The 19,034-nt window shown below is 52.9% G+C and overlaps 1 protein-coding gene across 2 annotated transcripts in view; it reads right to left on the bottom strand.

Annotated features, from left to right (window-relative positions):
- ST8SIA5 (ST8 alpha-N-acetyl-neuraminide alpha-2,8-sialyltransferase 5) overlaps positions 1-19,034 on the bottom strand; it is a 64,318-nt gene that overhangs the window by 23,298 nt on the left and 21,986 nt on the right. The window contains exons 2-3 of one of the 2 annotated variants that reach the window (XM_012745362.3): positions 16,905-17,012; positions 4,744-4,836 (exon numbers count right to left, since the gene is read on the bottom strand). In XM_012745362.3, coding sequence (XP_012600816.1) covers positions 4,744-4,836; positions 16,905-17,012 — 201 coding nt within the window. The remainder of the gene's footprint in view (positions 1-4,743; positions 4,837-16,904; positions 17,013-19,034) is intronic. The other variant, XM_012745363.3, reaches the window with a different exon arrangement.

The following is a 19,034-nucleotide window of genomic DNA, read 5'->3' as shown; positions in this document are numbered from 1 at the left end:
AAAATGGGGCAGGATAGACAGGAAGAATACAAAGGGGCAAAGATGGCCAGAAGCTCCAGAAAGAAGGGGGAAGGAAAGGCACAAGAAAGGAGCTGCAGCCCTGGTGCCTCCCTGGCCTTCAGTGAACAATGCCCACACTGCCCCAGGAATGGAAAACACTATTTGCTGATCTTCAAATTTGAGAGTCATCCTCTAGAGAAAGCCCCAAGACAGGTTTGCCATGGTTACAGATAGAATGTAAATGTTATCAGCCTTGACATTTTAAAAGTAAACTCCTGGATGACTGAAGCTACAGGCTGGAGGGGGTAATTTTAACAGCCTCATCTTACATGGTGCGGGGGGTCAAGAGATACTGTCTATATTTGGTAGAACAAGGGATAGATTATTCAGGTCATCTGCAGATAGAAGAACTAAAAACAGCAATATCCCTGAGCTGGGGAAACGTGGGGAGGGGGCTGGGCACCGTGGAATGGAGGGGTCCTCGCCCACCCAGGCAGGACATCCATGAACCCGGGTAACATGTAAGTCAGGAACCAGCCGCAGGTGAGCAGGTTCATATCATGGACGTAATTACCAGAAGGAGCAGCAGAAAATCGACAGGAGTTGGGCTGGGCTGGGCTTGGGTGGGGTGGTGCAGTGGAGACTGTCGCTTTTTATTATTACAAACTTTTGTGATCTAATTAATTTTTCGCAATGAGATGAGAACAGCAATCATCTCATTACCCTTCTTTTTTCCCGCTTTTCCTCCACAGTCTCTTGTTTGCACCAGGTCTCACCCACTCCCTCCTTCCACTCATTCATTCACCAAGTGTGTCCTGAGCCCGCACAGAGTCAGACTCAGAGACACCTGAGCCCGGGGCCCGGCCCTTAAGGAGCCCCTGACTGGCAAAGGACACAGGACCATGAACACTGTCGTGGCACAAAGGGGCCTCCCAACCCGGGCAGTGGTGTCTGCCCAACTGGCCCCAGCTCCCACTCCCCCCTCCCTGGCTCTCAGTACTGGGTCCCAGCCCCAGAAAGATGGGGAAGGGGCAGCGGGAGAGGCTGGTGGGGGTCTTCAGCCACGACCCCCAAGTGGGTGTGAGCACAGGCAGAAACCGAAGCTTCCTATTTAAAAATAAAGATGCTCAAGAACGACTAAAAGCAAGTGTCAATACTTTCAACAAGAATTAGTGACAATGCATTTTCACGGCAAAACATCACGGAGTAATTCCTCACGTATCTGACATTGTCAGGGAGAGAGGCATTTTCCATGTGGGAATTTTCCAGCTGACTGGTCTTTACCATTGATTTCAGCATTTTTGGATCACAGTTGTTCCCAGATGAATCACACGCACCCCTGTCTGCTCAGACAGAACACCAGCTGACATCTGTGTGCCTGGAGGGACGGACGTTCTTTCGTCCAGCCCCCCATTCATAGACGGGGGTTTAACATTTTCCAGGGACTCTGGGTCGCACCCACCACAAGTCCTGCTCATGACGCTGGGCTGGAGCACAGTGAAGCCCCCGGGTCCCCAGATGGTGTCAGAACCACTCAGATCAGCGCCGGCCTCTGGGGCTCTCTGATTTCAGTCCTGGAGGACACACTGACCCTCAGCGTGTCCTCAGGAAAGGAGCACAGAGCTTGCTGTCCCCACTTGCTGTCCCTGATGTCCCCAGGCTCACATGCTCATGCCCCATTAGCAGCGCGGCCTCTCCTCTCCCCTCGGCTCCCCAGTGCTTGGGGACCACAGCGTGGACAACAGGACAACCGGAAGAGATGGGGATGCAAGGCCCTGCAGGACGGCTGCTCAGCGCAGGAGCCCAGCCTCCGGGCACAGAGCAGGTGCCCACAGCAGAGATGGCAACCAAATCCAAACGCGGAGAGGCTCGACACCCCCAGCAGCAGTCCATGACAAGGGACAAGGGGTGGGCATAGAGTATGGGGAAATAGGAGGCTGTCCATCACAGCTCACTGCAACAGGCCCAGGGAACGTCCAATCTGGCCCTAAGAGGAAGCTGCGATTGGGACTGTCATGGGCTGGCTTGTGTCCCCCCAGTATTCGTATGTTGAGGGCCTAACCCCTAGTACCGCAGAATGTGTCTATTTGGAGATGGCATTAAAATTAGGTCCTTAGGGTGGGCCCTAATCCCATCTGACTGGTCTCCTTATAAGGACACAGACCAGACACAGAATGAGGGGCAGCCACGTGAGGACACAGCAAAAGCGACCATCTGCAAGCCAAGGACAGAGGACTCAAAAGAAGCCAGCCTTGCCCACGCCTTGATCTCAGAGTTGTAGCCTTCAGAACCGTGGAAAAATGAGGTTCTGTTGTCTAATCCACCCGCTCTGTGGCACCTTGTTCCGGCAGCCTCAGCAAACTGAAACAGCGACTAAATCTGACATATAGAAAATACATGGGTAGAGGGATGAGAAGTGACATGGGAGGATGATCAGTCACAGGGTTTCTCAGATCTTCTTGTCCAGACTTTGAAATAACCACGAAGAGACTGTGTCTATTTTTTAATTTTTAAAAATTGGCCAGATGTGGTGGCTCATGCCTATAATCCCAGCACTGTGGGAGGCTGAGGCAGGAGGATCACTTCACTTCAATCAGAGGGCTCTGGATTTGCACAAACATGTAAGGGCCTGAAATCTTTGGATTCAGAGAAAAGATCCAGGATCTCTGCTAGGAGCTTGTGAATTTGGCTCCTGACGGCCACCCTAGCCACAAAATCACAACTCCTCAGTGGAGCATTTCAAACCACCAATCAGCTCAGATGCCCCAGACCCTGCTTAAAACTGCTCCCATGGCTCCCCTTGCCCCTAGGATAAAGACAAAACCAAGCTGGGGTCTGCACCACGAGGCCCCGCACCGTCTGGCCCTGCCTGACCCTCTGGCAACGCAGCTCGCAGCTTCCGCATCTCCTTCCGCATCACGCCAGCTCGCAAGCTGCCCTGACCCTGCAGGGCTGGGACGCAGCGGGCTCCCGCCTGGCACAGCGCCTCGGTACACGCTGTTCCCTCCACCTGGAGTCCTCCTGGCCTAGTTAACTCCTGTCACCCTTCAGGCTGGAGCTCCAGCATCCCTTCCTCGGGGAAGCCTTGCCTGCCCACCCCCTGCCCACCGCAGCTCCCCATCACTGCCTTGGCTCCTCGGGGTAACTGGTTACTAACGCCTGCTCCCCCACCACAGTCTGTGAGCTCCAGGAGCGCTCCATGGGGGCAGGCACATGGTGGCCTATGCTGGACCAGGGCTGGGAGGAGCCGATGGGGGGTGAGCTGCCTCATGTGTTCCTCTCTAGGGAGGCTGCAGAGACCATTGCTCGGTGCAGGGGTCGTAAACTACGCAGCTAAAGCACGTTGGTCTCATCCTTGGAGCTTTCCAGCAGCTGCTAAGCTATGGAGTCTGTGCATGACAGCCCAGAAAAGCTGCTGCTTGTTCCAAAAAAGAAAGAAAGAGGTGGGAAGGAAAAGGAGAGACAGGCCCTGACATTTACTGAGCACCTATTACGTGCACTACTACGCATGCAGACTGCTGGGCCATCTACTTCCACATGTGTTATTTCAGATCATCTTACAGCATCTCTTAAAAGGTAGGCAATCGTGTCCCCATTTTTATAGGTAAAGAAAGGCTCAGAGAGGTTCAGTAATTTACATAAAGATTCAGAGCTGGCAAGGCCGAGGCAGCTTTGGATCTCATGTCTGCCCACCCCAAGGCCCACGCCCTTCCCAGGGACCAGGCTAGAACCATGTCAGAAGGTCAAAGGAGCAGGGGCCGAGGTCCCCGGGGTTATGTCAGGGGCCTGTGAGCCCCTATGAGCACCCAACAGTGCCTGCCTCTGAACAAACTATATTTTTTCCACCTCCAGATATAACTGTTTCCAAATAAATATAGATCGTGTCATGACTAACACAGTATAAATTCCTCTAAATGGGTTTGCTGAATTCATGGCAGTTCTATGAGGGACAGAAAACCCGGGTGGGCACGTGCCCACTAAAATGCTCGGCATCTAACGTGCTTTTCCTCCTGCAGGTTGTAACAGAGCCACGGGTGACATGTTGTTGAGTGGGGAGGAGGAGCTCTTTTAACATTTGTGCAAAAAAATAAATAAAATTAAAGAAGCTCCATACGCAGATGCTTGTTCCTGCACAGACTCTCTGGAAGGAGGCGCAGCACGCATGGCTGCCTCTGGGGAGCAGAACTGTGCCAGGGGACTCTTCACCGAATAACCATCTGGACCCCTTGAATTTTGCATCATTTAAATAATAAAAAAAATCAAACTTTTAATGAAATTAAAATTTTAAAAGGTGATAGCAAGTACTCTCACTTTTTCTGATCACAGAGCACAAAGCATCCCTCCTCCCCCTCCTCCCCTCTCCTTTGCAGAACTTGAAACCAAATCTGCTTCTGAATCTCCCTGTTCACTGAGTACTTTAAGCCTACGGTGCAAAGTACTGCCTTTCAGGTAAGACATTCTCGTGCCCGCTTCGATTTCTACACAAGACGAGCCGGCGATGATAATCAAGAAGACTGGTAATTGAGCCGGGGACTTTAACACCTGAGTCATCGGCGGTGACCTTGCAAATTTGGCCTTCTGTCATGAAACAGGCACAATCATCACTGTGCTCCAGGCCTCCAGGGCTTTCCAAATGCCAGTGGCCCGGGCAAGGAGACCTACTTTCTGCTCTACGGGGATCTACTGCGAGTTTTCTGTTTCTTTCTGCCCCGCCCCCCCCACCCCCCAGCCCGCCACACTCACATGGACAGCACCTTCACTTCCAGGATCTCGTGCCTCAGCTCCAGGCATCTTGTGGAGTTGTATTCAAAAGGCCCCTCGTAAAAGTCAAAGTACCTGGAACCAACAGGGACAGAGGTTACACAGACAAGCAGGCCAGGTCTGGAGGCCTGCAGAGGCTCTTACTCGGGGGTGGGTGTCTGTTCCCATCAAAAATAATGCAAACCAGCCCCACCTGGCTGCCTAAGAATTTAGGCAGAGTTAATAAGAACGAGGTATGGAATATTCCCAAAATATCAAAGTCACCCTTTTCTGTTTCCCTTGTGTTTTGGGGTTCCTTTCTCTGTCTTTCTCATCTGCAAACTCAAATTGATCTTTCCACCCAGCTCAAGTACCCACGCTTCTCTGACCCCTACCCTGGGCACCCTCTGCACACTGCCTCTTAATTAGAGTCAATGACATTGTATTATAATGGTCTGTTCATATTGCCTGTGTCCCCTTCCAAACCGTGAGCATCTCAAACCCAGGGACTATGTCTTTATTATCCTTATATTTTCCATACTACAGGGACAGAAAAACTAAAAATGACAGTTCCAGACTCCTTTGCAGCGAGGGTTCTAGCTGGGTTAGAACAGTTAGGTTCAGTTGATCGAAAGCATTTGCACGAGACTGTCAGAGCTGTTACAGGAGAAGAATGGCAAGGCTCGAGGCACGGTTTTGCCGGTGCAGAATGTGGCAGAGGTGGCATGGCCCTCGGAAACTGCAGGAGTGGCAGCACCTTCACGATTGTATCAGAGGCAGCAGCTTTCACGGTGGTACCACTTCACTGCGGTTTGGGGAGGCGCTCCCGGAGGCCCAGCCATTGCTTCAGCTTTCCCAAAGCAGCTGGCCGTGCCCTTCACAAATCCCTTTCTGCTTTAACTAGCTAACATGGATTCTGTTATCTCCAGCTAAGAACAAGGGGTCAGCCTAGGGCCACAAGATAAGTGCATGACCTTGGCTCTAGCTCAGGTAGTGTTCCAGTCACACAGCTGTAAGTGAGGTCCAGTGTCTTATCACAAAGATCATCATTTGCAACCGGAGCAGGTGTCACTAAACCCTCTGGAATCCACTGGGTCAGGTGAAGCCATGACCCCAGGCTGCTGCTAAGAAAAGCTCCGGATTCAAGTGACACAGATGATTACTAGGAAGAGACTTATCCTAGAGTCCTCAGGGAGGTGGATACTTGCAGAGACATCTCGGATACAGCTACAAACCAGCTGTGTGACCTTGGGTAAATCACTTCTCCTCTCTGGGTCTCATTTTTCTCCTCCTTAAAACAATCTGTTTGAACTGGGACAGCATCTTCCCTTTGATCAGCCAACCCTTCCATTCTCTCCACAAAGCCGCCTCTGCCTCTCCTCCTCCTTGGTCCCCCTTCCCGAGTCCCCAACATCACTCATGTACTGAGCTAGGCAGTGTAATAATTCCAGTGGTCTTGTGCTGTGTGCGTGTGGCTTTTGGGAGGAGAGGCTTTCAGAACCTCGGTCACACCCCTTTGCCCTCACTAGCCATTGCTATGGTCTGAATGCTTGTGTGCCCCCAAAATTCATATGTTGAAATCCTAACCCCTAAGGTGATCATATGGGAAGTGGGGCCTTTGGGAGGTGATGGGGACAGAGCCCTCATGAATGGGATCAGTGCCCTTATAAAAGACGCCCGAGAGAGACCCCTCGCCACTTACGCCATGTAAAGATATAGGAAGAAGCTGATATCTATAAACCAGGAAGCGGGTCCTCAACTGAAACTTAAACGGCCTTGATCTTGGACTTCTGGGCCTCCAGAACTGTGGGAAATAAAATTTCTGTTTAAAAGCCACCTGGCTTATGGCATTCTGTTATAGCAGCCTGAACAGACTCATACAGCTACTTTAGGCCTGTCACTTCTCTGAGTCTTAGCTTGCTTGTCTGTAAAATCAGCAAAAACAATGCCATGCATGTGACAGGGTTGAGAAAAGACATCGCTGAGCATTTCAGGGAAAGCACTGGCAACACAGGAAGTGCCCAAGACATGCTCATTCCCTTCTGTCCTCTTTCTCCTGCCACTAAAAGGCACATGCTGCCAGCGGATGCGGCAGGGAGGCAGAGACTTGCTTATAGTCCCTCAGCTGGTTGACGGCAGGGCTGAGTCAGGGATGAACAACTCAGGAAGTGTCTCCACCATCTGCACTGGTGACATCCTCCTTCTGCTGGGATTAGTAAACCTCTCCCCGGCCACTCTGCGGATGAAGCCCACACTAAGTTCTGCTTGGATGTGGGCATGTCCTTGATCACCCCATCTCTGCTGCAGGCTCTATGCGTTAACCATGTGTGTCGGATGATTTGACCCCTGGGCGCTTTCCGACCCTGGAGGTACTGCCCCTCCCAGGCATGGCCAGTTCTGGAGAGAGCCAAGGACTAGCCTGTGAGGGTACTTTTCACATGCAAACAGATCCAGGGCCCTGCCCCAAGCCACCTGCTCTATCAGGCTGCCACAGTCTGGACCACCAGAAGAGCCCCTGCCCTAATCACCCCAGGGCCAGGTCCTAGGCAACTGGGGACAGCCCCTACTCATCAGAGCCCACTGAAATTATCCAAACTAGCCAATCACAAGCTGCAAACCCTGCCTCACTGGCTCCTTCCCATGGAAACCCTAATAAAGGATCCTGCACACGTTTTTCCCCGCTCCCTCTGCCTGACCCTGCGGCTTGCCCATGGTGTGCTCTGCCTCCTGCTTCCAGGGAGCTGTGAATAGGAAAACCTCTTCCTTTGTGACAGTCACTTCTGTATCTGCATGTGTTCCCATAACCGATCAAAGCAAATCCCCAGTACCATGAAAACACTCCATGTGGTAGCTCAGCCAACTCACCAAAACCGCCCCATGCCTGTTTCTAAAGCTTGTGTTCTTATGTAGAAAATGTGGTTAATAGCCCTGCTTCCTTCTCCATCCTACCTGAGCTTTGCTTTTGGGGGGCTGCATCACTCTAGCTCAGTCTGTAAAGATGATTGGCTTGAGGAGCCATGGTCTAAATGTGTATGTCCCCCCGAAATTTATATATTGAAACTGAATCCCTAATGTGATGACATGAAGAGGTAGGGGCTTTGGGAGGTGATTAATTCATGAGAAATCTGCCCCCAAGAATGGAGATAGAAGCTGAGTACAGTCTCACACCTGTAATCCTAGTACTCTGGGAGGCTGAGGCAAGAGGATCACTTGAGGCCAGGAGTTTGAGACCAGCCTGAGCAAGAGCAAGACCCCGTCTCTACAAAACATAGAAAAAATTAGCCAGGCAAGGTGGCATGTGCCTGTAGTCCCAGCTACTAGGAAGGCTTGAGGCAGAAGGATAGCTTGAGCAAAAGAGTTTGAGGTTGCAGTGAGCTATGATGAGGCCATTGCACTCCAGCCTGGGCGAAAGAGCCAGACCCTGTCTCAAAAAAAGAATGGAGCTAGACCCTTATAAAAGAAGCTTGAAAGAGCCTTTCATCCTTCTACCAGGTGAGGACACAGCAAGAAGGTACCATCTACAAGGAATCGGTCCCACATCAGACACCAAATCTGCTGGTGCCTTGAACTTAGACTTCTCAGACTTCAAAACTGTGAGTGATAACTTTCTACTGTTTACAAATTATAAACCCAGTCTAAGGTATTTTGTTATAGCAGCCCAAACAGATGAAGACAGGAAAGAAGGCTTTGAGAAGCACAGCCACACTGGGCCACCCTACATCCACTTCCGACAGGACACTCAGAGACTGCATTCTGCAGGAAGCCATGGAAACCCCAGTTTGGTGTGAATGCAGACATCAAATATGATGCTCAAATTTTTTGTATGTAATGACACAGGAGGATGCTCACATGCTAATGTAGAATGAAAAATGCAAGTTACAAAAAGCCATAGTCTCAAAAAAGAATTATATATACACATGTGAATGCATGGGAAAAGGGAAGAATTATAACAAAATATTCATAAGGTATCTCAAAGGAGTGGGATTATGAGTGATTTTTAAAATACTTTTGTGTATTTTTATAAGTTTTCTGTAATGGGGTTATGATTCTTTTATTATTGGAAATTACTAATAAATGCCCTTTTCTTTTAAGTCATGGACCTCTCTCCAACCATCTCGAGCTTCTCATTAGCCTGCTAGAAGACCGAGAGAAGCACCTTCTCCAACCTTCTTAAACTCCATTACCCTCTCAAGGTGAGTTTGTCACTGTATCTTCTTTCAATTCTGGAAAGACAATCTCTCCCTGTTCCAAAGAGGAGGGGACCCTGGCAACATGCTGGAGCATCTCACAGGTATACACAGCCCTGGCCAGTCATATCGGGAGCTCAGCTCCTCTCGGGTACCATGTGGCTGCCAATGCTGGCACCGGGCTGCGTCCATCCTGTCCCATCTCTGTGCACTCAGGGCTGCAGGGTCAGGGCTGCCTGGTCAGCAGTGACAGCCTCCATAAGGGAGAAGACAAATGCAGAAGGCCTAAAAGAGGTGATCACGGGGGTCCCAGACACGAGTTCCCTTCCTCCCGTTGTGCTCCAGCTTTGCAGCCTGAGAAGGCCATGTCTCAGCACACTCGGGGTCTGGCCCACAGAGAGTCGGGCTCTACCAGCCTTTCCCCACGAACCTGTCCCTCAGAGCCTCCCATGTTGGCCAGGTCCCATCTCTAGAGCTTCTCCGGGGCCAATGTGCCTTCCTTGGGGGCCACAACACTCTGGGTCCCAAGTGGCTGGTACGAGATGAGGCCCATGCATGTTACTTTCCATCTAACACCTCCCCCCAGTCCTCAGATGCTGATGATGTTCCAGAGACTAGCAGCCCAGGGAGGTCTCTGTGTCATGCAAGAGCACACCTGTTAGGCCTCCACCAACCTCGGAGGAGCAGGGAAGCTGCCCCAGCTCGGCAATTTAAGCCCCTGGGCCCCCGTCAAGCCTGGTACAGAGTCTTGGAGAACCACGGGGGGCTTTATTTATTCCACACTGGGTAGGAACACCATTAGCCCATATGGCACCTTTGTGCAATTTAGGAAGAAGCAGATAAATCTTTTTCCCCCAGATAAATCAAGCCACATGCCAGGCACATGACTGGCCAGGGCAGAACAAGCTGGATTTTAGCCCCACCTGACGCCTTGCCTGAGTATCTCTGTGCAGCGCCCACCCTGCGTAACTACGTGGCAGCCTGATACCAGACCCTTTACATTTGTGTGGTTTAATCCTCCCAACAGCTTTAGGAGGCAGACATTACTTCCCCATTTTATACCTGAGACTTGAACTGCAAAGAGGTAAAGCATAATAACTTGCCCAAGGTCACCCAGCTAGTAAACGGTGGCACTGGAAAAGAGACCTCAGGCTTGTGAGAGCGTGGAGCCCGAGCTCTCAATCACTTCAGTGCACTCCCTTGCCCTGACTCTGACAGCCACGGTTCCCTGGGGGTTTTCTCAGTAAGCAGCCCCTCCCCCTCCCAAGGGCGACAGCCCTTCAGTGAGCTCAGCGCTATTTCTAGAGCCAGAACAGCTGCTGTCTCGAGATAGCACACTACCCATCAGAGCGAACACACAGAAATCAGAGTCTGAAAATTGCAGGCTGACAATTCAAAGGACGGGAGTGTCTTCCCAAATAGGCAGGAGAGAGGCAAGAAGGGCTCCGCTGTTCACAACTGCAGGTCACAGCTGCCAGGAGACACTGCCATGGCCGTGGAGAGCCCCGGCTCCCACCCTGGCTGGACCACAGCCACCCGGCAGCCTTGGACTGCACCTGCCCTCTCTGGGCCACAGTTCTCTCGTCTGTGTCCAGGAATCACCAGAGCTGTCTTGAGCTGTCAGAACTGAAAGCTAAAGAGCCTGATGTCCTCAGTGCCACCCTAGACAGTCCCGTGGTTAATGTGCTCCAGGTGTGCACCTCGCACCAAGCCTGGAGGTCATTCCCGGCACGGGGCGGGGGCAGGGGGATCCGAGGCAAAGCCTGGAGCCTAGAGTCACTGCTCCTCCCCCAGCCAGTAGTTCTGCAGGGCCCAGATGAGTGTCCAGCTCCCCACAAGAGTGCGTCTGTGGTGATTGACCTTATTTCCCAGGCCAGACCAGGGGGCCTTGAAAAGCTCCCTTTTGTAAAGTTTGGCTCAACAGCTCAGATTGTCTACCCTAGCGCCAGTCAGAGTCCCTACTGCTCCTGGGGGGCCTCGACCACCATCCCCCCCAGGTGCCCAAGCCAAGCGCTGCCTCCTAGTTGCCTCTTTCTCCTTCGTCAACCAACTGTCCCCATTTCCACCTCTCAAGAAGTCCTCCCCACCCCAGTGCCAGGGACGTGATTCCACTGCCTTCTCCCACCTGGATCAGTGTCTCTGTCTAGACGCACTCCTTCGCTCCCACCTCTTCATCCGTCTGAGTCAGCCCAGGGTCAGCTTCCTTGGCTGCCATGCCCACCCTCCTTCCCCTGTACCCGCAGGCGCCGGGCACCCCTCCAGCCCGGCCCTGTCCCAGCTGCTCCACAGCCTGTCCCTGCCCTCGGCACGTGTGGAGGGCTTTTCATCTCTTTCACTCATCGAAGATCTGCTCATCCTCTGCCGTGTGCCAGGTACTGTTTTAGGTCAGAATACAGCGATGGACAAGCCAGACAAAGCCCCCACCCTCGTGGAGCTTCCATGAGGGCAGGCTGGAAAATATTCGTTCCACACAGTGCCAGGTAGCCAGGAGCACGACAAAAAAAAAAAAAAAGCAGGTCAGGTGATTGGAGGGTTCCTGGAAGAGTGGTGGGGGTCAAGGAAGGCCACTTTGGACAGGGGACAAGAATAGAGGTACAGAGCCCTACTTAGAAGTGGAGGTAGAACTTTCCGGAGAGGAAACTGTAAGTAAATACAAATGCTCTGAGGACAGCAGCCGCCAGCGTGGCAGAGCCTCACGTGCCTGCAGCCAGCTTCTGCCAGGCCCTGAGCGCCCACATCGGGTGCATGGACCACAGGGGAAGCCACCAGGTTTGCTTTGCATCTGTTTTTCCAGCCCCCAGGCCAGAACACCCTGGCAAACCTGCCTCTCCAAATTCTTCCCAGCTGGAGGAAGCCCAAGAGCTCCAGCCCTCTGTCCTTTTTCCGCAGAAGTGAAAGGCTCAAGCTGAGCCGGCCTGCCCTGTGGCGCAGGAGCCAGACCCCTTGCCTGGAATTTGGGATTGCTTGGGTAGCAGTGCCCGCAAGGGCTCCTCTTTGAACTGCAGAATCCCCGGGTGCAGGTGGAGGGAAGCTTTTTCCAGGAATAACAACCAGGAAAGCCCTAAGCACAGTGGGGGAGGGGCGGGGGAAGGAGGAGGACACAGAAGATAAACAGTGGGAAAAGAGGGCAGGAGGAGATAAGAGACCCTAAAGAGCATCCTTGTCTGAGACCAACGGCGCAGCTCTGACAACAATATTCACAGAAGAAATCTACTTAAACCCACAGGGCCTTTTTATCACGGTCTAACACTAAGAGCAGAGGCAGGAATGGAAGGGTGACTCAACTTGGAGAGGAAAGGCAAGAAGACCTCCCCCCACCTTGGATGAGCTGTCCGAAGGAAGAATCCCTCTAACCCCGCCATGAGTGCCAGGACCCGGAGTCACAGTACATGGGTGTTCCAGCTCCACCACCCACCACTTGGAAGTGGTGGGTAGCTTTTTGGTGCCTCAGTTTCCTCATCTGTAAAATGGGGTAAACACAGCAGTCACTTCAAAGGTGTGAGGCTGAGGGTTACATGGACAGGTAAGGCACCCAGCACAGTGCCTGGCACACAGCTGGCCCCAGTGATGCCCAGTGAGGGGCATTACCGTTGACATCCAAGCTGAGTCTCCCCTTCCCGGAGGTGCCTCTGACTTCTACACTAACTTCTTGGAGCATCTGCCATCTGCACCTCGCAGTTTATTACCTCATCATACACTGCCTTGAAACAATGAGGGAACGATTCACTATAGCATAATAAAGTGCTATGCTGAATTCAGACAAGTTCCTTCCAGCCCTAAAATAGGACAATTCCAAGCCCAGTGTGACACAGTACAGTCTAGACACACACACAGCTCTCACCCAGGGAGGAGGGCGCCGGCCCAGCCCTCCACACTCACCCGGCTCATTCTTCCGCAGAGGGGGCTCTCTTGTGTCATCGCTTTGGGACTTTGTCTTTTCTCCTGTAGCTGGGGCTACCCCCTCCTCTTGGGAAGTCTTCCGCACTCCATCCCGGAAGCCCAGTGGCACAGGGAGAAAACTGTCCCAGCCACAGGCAGCCTGGGCCAGCCCTGCCCTGGACCTCAGAGAGGTGTTCCTCGGTTGCCTTTCCATGCTTGTCTTGCCAGCCCAGCCCAGTGGGAAGTAAGACGGGGGCCAAGGCTGGCATGGAGTCTGGAAGAAGGGGCCGACGAGGCCACCAGCCAAGGGGCCTGCAGGCTGTACATCGAACTGGAGGGTCCACAGGGCTCAGGAGGTGCACGCACAGGGGGTCTAGCCCAGTTCTCCAAGGCGAGAAGCTCCTAGGGATGTGGGGAATGCCTGAGCAAACATGGAGGGCCTTACATGCTTTGCCAGAGAGTTCCCTAAGTGTGTAATGACAGAAATTGCCCTGAGGGTGACGTACCTTATAGAAGTTGGAGTTAGTTAAAGGGGTGTCAGGTGGGCTGAGGCTATCAGGGAAGGCTTCAAGGAGGAGGTGGATACTGGCAGGAGGACAAGGACTTGGATGTGGAGCAGGGCCCAGCTGGCAGAGGCTGCGTGAAGCCCTTCGTGCTGTGGCTACAGGCCAGGCTGAGAGGAGCTCTGGCTGCTGGGACTGTGCCTGGGGGACTCCTGCCTCCCTGCCCTCAGGGCTCGCCCTGGCAGCTGGGCCAGGCCAGAGGGGTCAGTGTCTTGAGCTGGCCAGGGAGGACAAGTACTCCGCCTCCTCCCTCCCTCTCCTCCTCCCTCCCTCTCCTCCTCCCTCCCTCTCCTCCTCCCTCCCTCTCCTCCTCCCTCCCTCTCCTCCTCCCTCCCTCTCCTCCTCCCTCCCTCTCCTCCTCCCTCCCTCTCCTCCTCCCAGAAGGGCCATGCTCGGTGCGGGGGGGTTCTGGGGAGTCTCTGGTCAGCTATGGGGGAAATGTGTAATCTGCCTCCACTGCCCCCTCTGCTTTTTATGCACACCCCACCCCATCTCACCCACCGACACGCCGCCTTCCTCTTTCCACCCAGCAGCCCGGAACTCTCCGGCTGCCCCTCGATCTGCTCTTCTCAAGAGAAAATTCTCTGGTAATTCCAACCTGCGAAAGAGTTTATGATTCTAAAGTGTTTCCCACTCCTGGGGATAACTTTTCAAAGATAGTGCCAGGAGACAGGTTGAATCCAAAGGAATAAATCTCTAAGGGAAGATTCAGGAACACTGAGATTAAAGTTGGCTTTCGTGCCAATAGCCTTTACTGTGTTTCCCTGTTTCATTCATTCTTTCATCTAGTTTGCATTTACTGAGCACTTACTACATGGCAGGTGCCCTGCTGGGTGCTGAGAATCCAGAAATGAAGCAGCACACCACTGCCTCGCTGGAAGTGGAAACATATAATTTGAACAATATGATGAGAAATGTCTTCAAAGACCATCCTCCTTGTTCAGAGCACCCACTTAAATAGAAACATTGGCTGGTTAAAAGTTATTTCCTATTCTCTAATTAAAGCAGTTCCCCTAAAGGTGCTTACTGGACAACACTCTGTAGACCTAGACTTGAAATTAAAGCTACATGTCAATGCATATTTTATAGCTCACACCTTTCCAATTCAGCCTGGACTTCCCCCAGCCTGGGTGCAATGAGATCTGACCACAGCCTTCACGAGCACTATCTGGCCTGGTATTTCCCTGTGGTCTTGTTTGGAGTTTTCCAGACTAATATTTGGACTGGCTCCTTCTCCCTGTGGCTGCTGCTTGAGTATACAACATATGAGTCATTTGCTTTTTAGCCCCTCTCTGTCCCCTGGTTATATTTGGTACTTCCTGACTTCCCTTCCAACCCTGTGAATAATAAATGATAACAGGTTGCACCACACTTCCACACACCACACAACTATAGATAGCAAAATATGGCGTGCACTGAATTATTCAATAGCTGAATAATACCACGGAGCTCATCCCATATTCCAGACTTGGAGAGTCGTTAATTGGGACGATGTGCACGGCGTCCTCGTTAGGTCCTCCCCCAAGCCCTGCAAATCTGCATTCTGAAGACAGCAGAGGCTGCTCATTTTTATTATGCCAAAGTAAAAAAAAAATCTCCAACCTTCAGTTCAGTTCTAATTACATTAACTGTTCTTGCTCACATGTGGGAACTATACACATTGCACAGAGGTGGGTACTTCGGGGGTCAACTAGAAATTGAGATTTGAAATTGTAACTGTCCCAGAAAAACTGGGGACATGTGGTCATGACATGTATTCTGTGACTAAAGGAATGCTGGGTCCACTCCCGGGAACCAGGAAATCGACTCAGCCGGCAACGAGGCTGCGTACAGGGCACCTGATTCCTAAGTCGAATTGGCAGAGGCCAGCAGAGCGTCAGCCCCTGAGGGGTCCCAGCTGGCAGGAAAGGGGAGTTTGGCCCTGGCCACTGAGGGCGGGGGAGGAAGAGGACATTCCGGGTAAGGGAGATGAGAAAGGGGACAGGAGAGAGGGACGAGGAGGAGAGAGGAAGGACACTGGGAAGGAGAAAGGAAGGTGACCCAGAAGGGGCGGCAGGAAGAAAGGGAGAGAGAGAAGAACGCAGGGCGAGTGGGAGGGGAAGACAAGCGAGAGATAAAACCGTGGAAAGAGGAAGGGAAGACAAAAGATGCTGGCAGCCTGGAAGCCAGGGATGGAGCCCACGTGACGATTTCAGCTGCCGCCGGGGACATCTGCCCACAAACAGCTTCCGAGGGGCCTGTCCACCCTGCTCACTCGACTAGCATTTTCCAGCCAAAACCTCTCGAGGAACTCTTCCAGGAGTCCTTCGCAGGGGGGCAGAAACTTGCTGACATACCTAGATACCCCCCACCTGGTGGGAGGGTCACAGAGTGGACAGACCATCTCTGGGGGCTTAACCTTTCAAGGGCAAACATGGACCACTCACACAACGCCCCTGCCCGGACGTCCCAGGGCCCAGCAGCTGGCCGGGGCTCCCCCTGCACTTACACAGAAAAAACTGTGGTCCCAAAGGCCAGCATAAGACCCTCGAGCCCAGGTCATGGCACGCGGCCATCCCCACGCCCTCAGGCCTGTCTGTGGACATTAGCTCAACTTGTTTCTGACATAAGAGCCCCATCTTTAATTTCTCAAAGTATTGAACAAAACCACATACTAGAGGTCCCTAAAAATCTCATTGCTTCTCCTCTGCAGGGTCAATTTAATGTTTGGGTGTCAAAACTACCAGCAATGAAAACGACTCTCTTCTAGGGAAATGGATCTAAGAGTTAGTCCCTACTTAGAAAAACAAAAATTAAGGAACCAAACAGCTTAATCAGCCCTTGGGAACCCTTAGCTGGCAGTTTCCAGCCACACCTGGCTCCTAGCAGATGGAGCATCGTGCATCATCTGCAAATATCCCCCACAACGCCCGCCCTGCAACGCGTGTGCCCTGCCTGAGAATATCCCACTTTATCCATTCACCAAATATTACTGAACTTCTACTCATGAATATACAGAGTGCCCTTAGTTACTGATCTTAGCTACAAACACTACAACAGGTCAAGAGGAAATAGCCACGTGATGGGCCACCTTGATGGAAGTGGTTCTGCCCCAGCCAAGGGTGGCCTCGCCTATGGGCAGAGCAAGGGACTGCCTGAGCAGTAGACTGCAGAGGGGCAGGGATCCCTGCCTGACACCCACCCGCTGCTGTCATCCACTCCCACACACGCCTACACACTCTGATACCCCAAATCCCAGCAGCAGGTACAGAGCTTTGGCCCCCGCCCTCAAATGGAGGCTTGAGATCAAGACTCCCCCCATCACCGCCAGAAGGGGCAGCGAGTGCCTAGTTTGCTATGGTTGGGTCCTACCAACCATAGAATCCACTCACCCCTCAAGTTAAAGGAGACAGGTGGACATATCGAAATGCACTGAGCCACCAGAATGAGCCTGCTTCTTCCCTGAGGGCCCACTGTCCACCCTGGGGGGCAGGGGCTGCAGGGTCACTACAGGGCCGCCTTTCCCCCCTCCCTGGCCATTCACCGGGTTCTGTACCTGGAGCTGGAGTCACTGCTGCTCTGCACTGCTGGGTCGTCCGTGACATTAAAGAGCCCCGTCCAATTGGCCAGCTGGTCACCACTCTGCCAACCAAACTGGAGGCCTCTGGCAAGAAAACGAGGCAGTCGGTACTCAAGCGCATGTGTTGGGTTAAGCCTGTCTACCAGAGAGCCACATCCTGTCCTTGTGCCCCGGTGACACACCACCTTGACCATGCACGTAACGGAGATGCTGGTAACGACTCCAATAGAGAGGATGACGTAATGACCCACGGCCCTTTCCCGTGCTGTCTGCTCCCCCACATCCACCCCCCACTTCACCTCCACCAGCAGGGCTGAGATGACACATTTCACAAAGAGGGAAACTGAGGCTTAGCGAGATTAAGGTCACAGAGCTCTTCTAGCTCCTATATGGCACCACCCCCCAATTCCTGCCCCTGGAGACTTAAGCGAGAAGAAGCCCGGCTCACCAGCGCTTTGTCCTGGGAAACCGGACCCACTTTGGAGCTTTCAATGAAATCTAGTTATCCAACGCATAAGGCTACCACTCCTGGCTTGAGATGATGCACCCAACATGCCTGTCTCCACTCCCTCCCCAAACCTCACTAAAATGACAGCAAAGGAATAAACATGGCATGTTGAGGCCGCAGCAACACCATGCTGGACATTGGAAAAAGCAAAGCAGAGATGGGTAGAGGCCAGTGCCGGTGGCAGCCTGACCACCTACCTATAAGAACCTGATCTACTCGCCGTGGTCAACTCAAGAAGGCTCAGAATGGAAGGTCCCCAGGGCACCAGAGGTGGGAGTGCAAATGGAGCTAGGAGCAGCAGAGTGTTCTAAGTCAGTACAAGGAGCAGTCAGACAACTCAGCCCTACCTCCTTCCCCACTCTCACGCCGGATGCCCTTCCTGAGCCCAAGCGGTTTGGTCACTCCACCTGCCCGTCCCACAGGTGGCAGGAGGTTTGCTCTCTGGGGAAGCTGAGCCACAGAAGACCTGCTCTGTTTTCCTCGTGTACGGAGACTCTAAACTGAAAGCGGCCAGGTGTGCCTGAAGCCTGCTCACCGGCTGCACCTGGCTGCAGACGCGGGGCTGCCCACCCTGCCCTACCCGTGTGACCAAGGGTGGGTTTTCCAGGGGGGAAACTGATCCCAGCTCGACAGAAACAGATGCGGAGGAAAGGGCTGGTGCCCACCTGCCCACCGGGGACAGGTTTTCTCAACCTGACACTCTGGGCCTCCGGGGCTGGACAGGTCTTTGCTGTGGGACTGTCCTGTGCGCCGTAGGATGTTGAGCAACGCTCCTGGTCGCCACCACAAAATGCCAGCAGCGCCTCACCCCGGACTCTCCTGCTGTGCTGATCAAAAAACGTCCCCAGACGTTGTCAAATGTCCCCTGGGGGCAAACCCGCCCTGGTTGAGAGCTATGGTCTGTAACAACAATGCACAGAACTTCCCAGGAACCTTCTAGTGACTGGCTGGCCCCTAAATGTGAAAGGGCTACCAGAGACCACTGACATTCGAAGAAAGCACTTTAACTTGAAGGTCAGAGAACAAAACAAGCCAATAATAAAAAGTCACTCAAGGGAAAAGAAACAAGCAGGGAGAAAAAAAATGTAATAAAACCCTCAATAACAAACAGCCCCCAGGCACAGAGGACGGGCCGGCAGAGGGCTGCCCGAGCTGGGAGCCGATCCACCAGCATCCCCCCTTCCCTGGGCCTCCGTTCCCATCCTTCCAGTGAGGAGTCTTGTCTCAGATGTCTCCAGAGTCCTTGACCGAAAGTGTCACCGAGCTGAGCCATCTCCTCCAATGCCCCCAACTCCCTCCTCACAAGTCCAGCTCGTCTCCTGCATGAAAGTTAGCTTCTTGCAGCCAGGCTCTGGGCTGAGGAGGCCCCTGACTGCAGAGAGCTGCACACATGAGGTGCTCAATGGATGCTCTGCTGGGTGACTGCTGATTCCCTCCTCACACTCTCCAGCCTCCATGGCACAGGGGAGCTCGGCCTAGCAGGGGAACAGCAACAACTCGCAGGGCAGAGCCTGAAGCCAAAGCAAAAGGCCTGTGCAGTGCTTCGTCCCTTCAGAACACAGCAGCACTCCACTTTTGCTCTAATTTAGTAGCTATTT

The sequence above is a fragment of the Microcebus murinus genome, chromosome 17, assembly GCF_040939455.1.
Source record: "Microcebus murinus isolate Inina chromosome 17, M.murinus_Inina_mat1.0, whole genome shotgun sequence".
Classification (NCBI taxonomy): domain Eukaryota; kingdom Metazoa; phylum Chordata; class Mammalia; order Primates; family Cheirogaleidae; genus Microcebus; species Microcebus murinus.
This window is presented reverse-complemented; position numbering and strand designations above follow the sequence as displayed.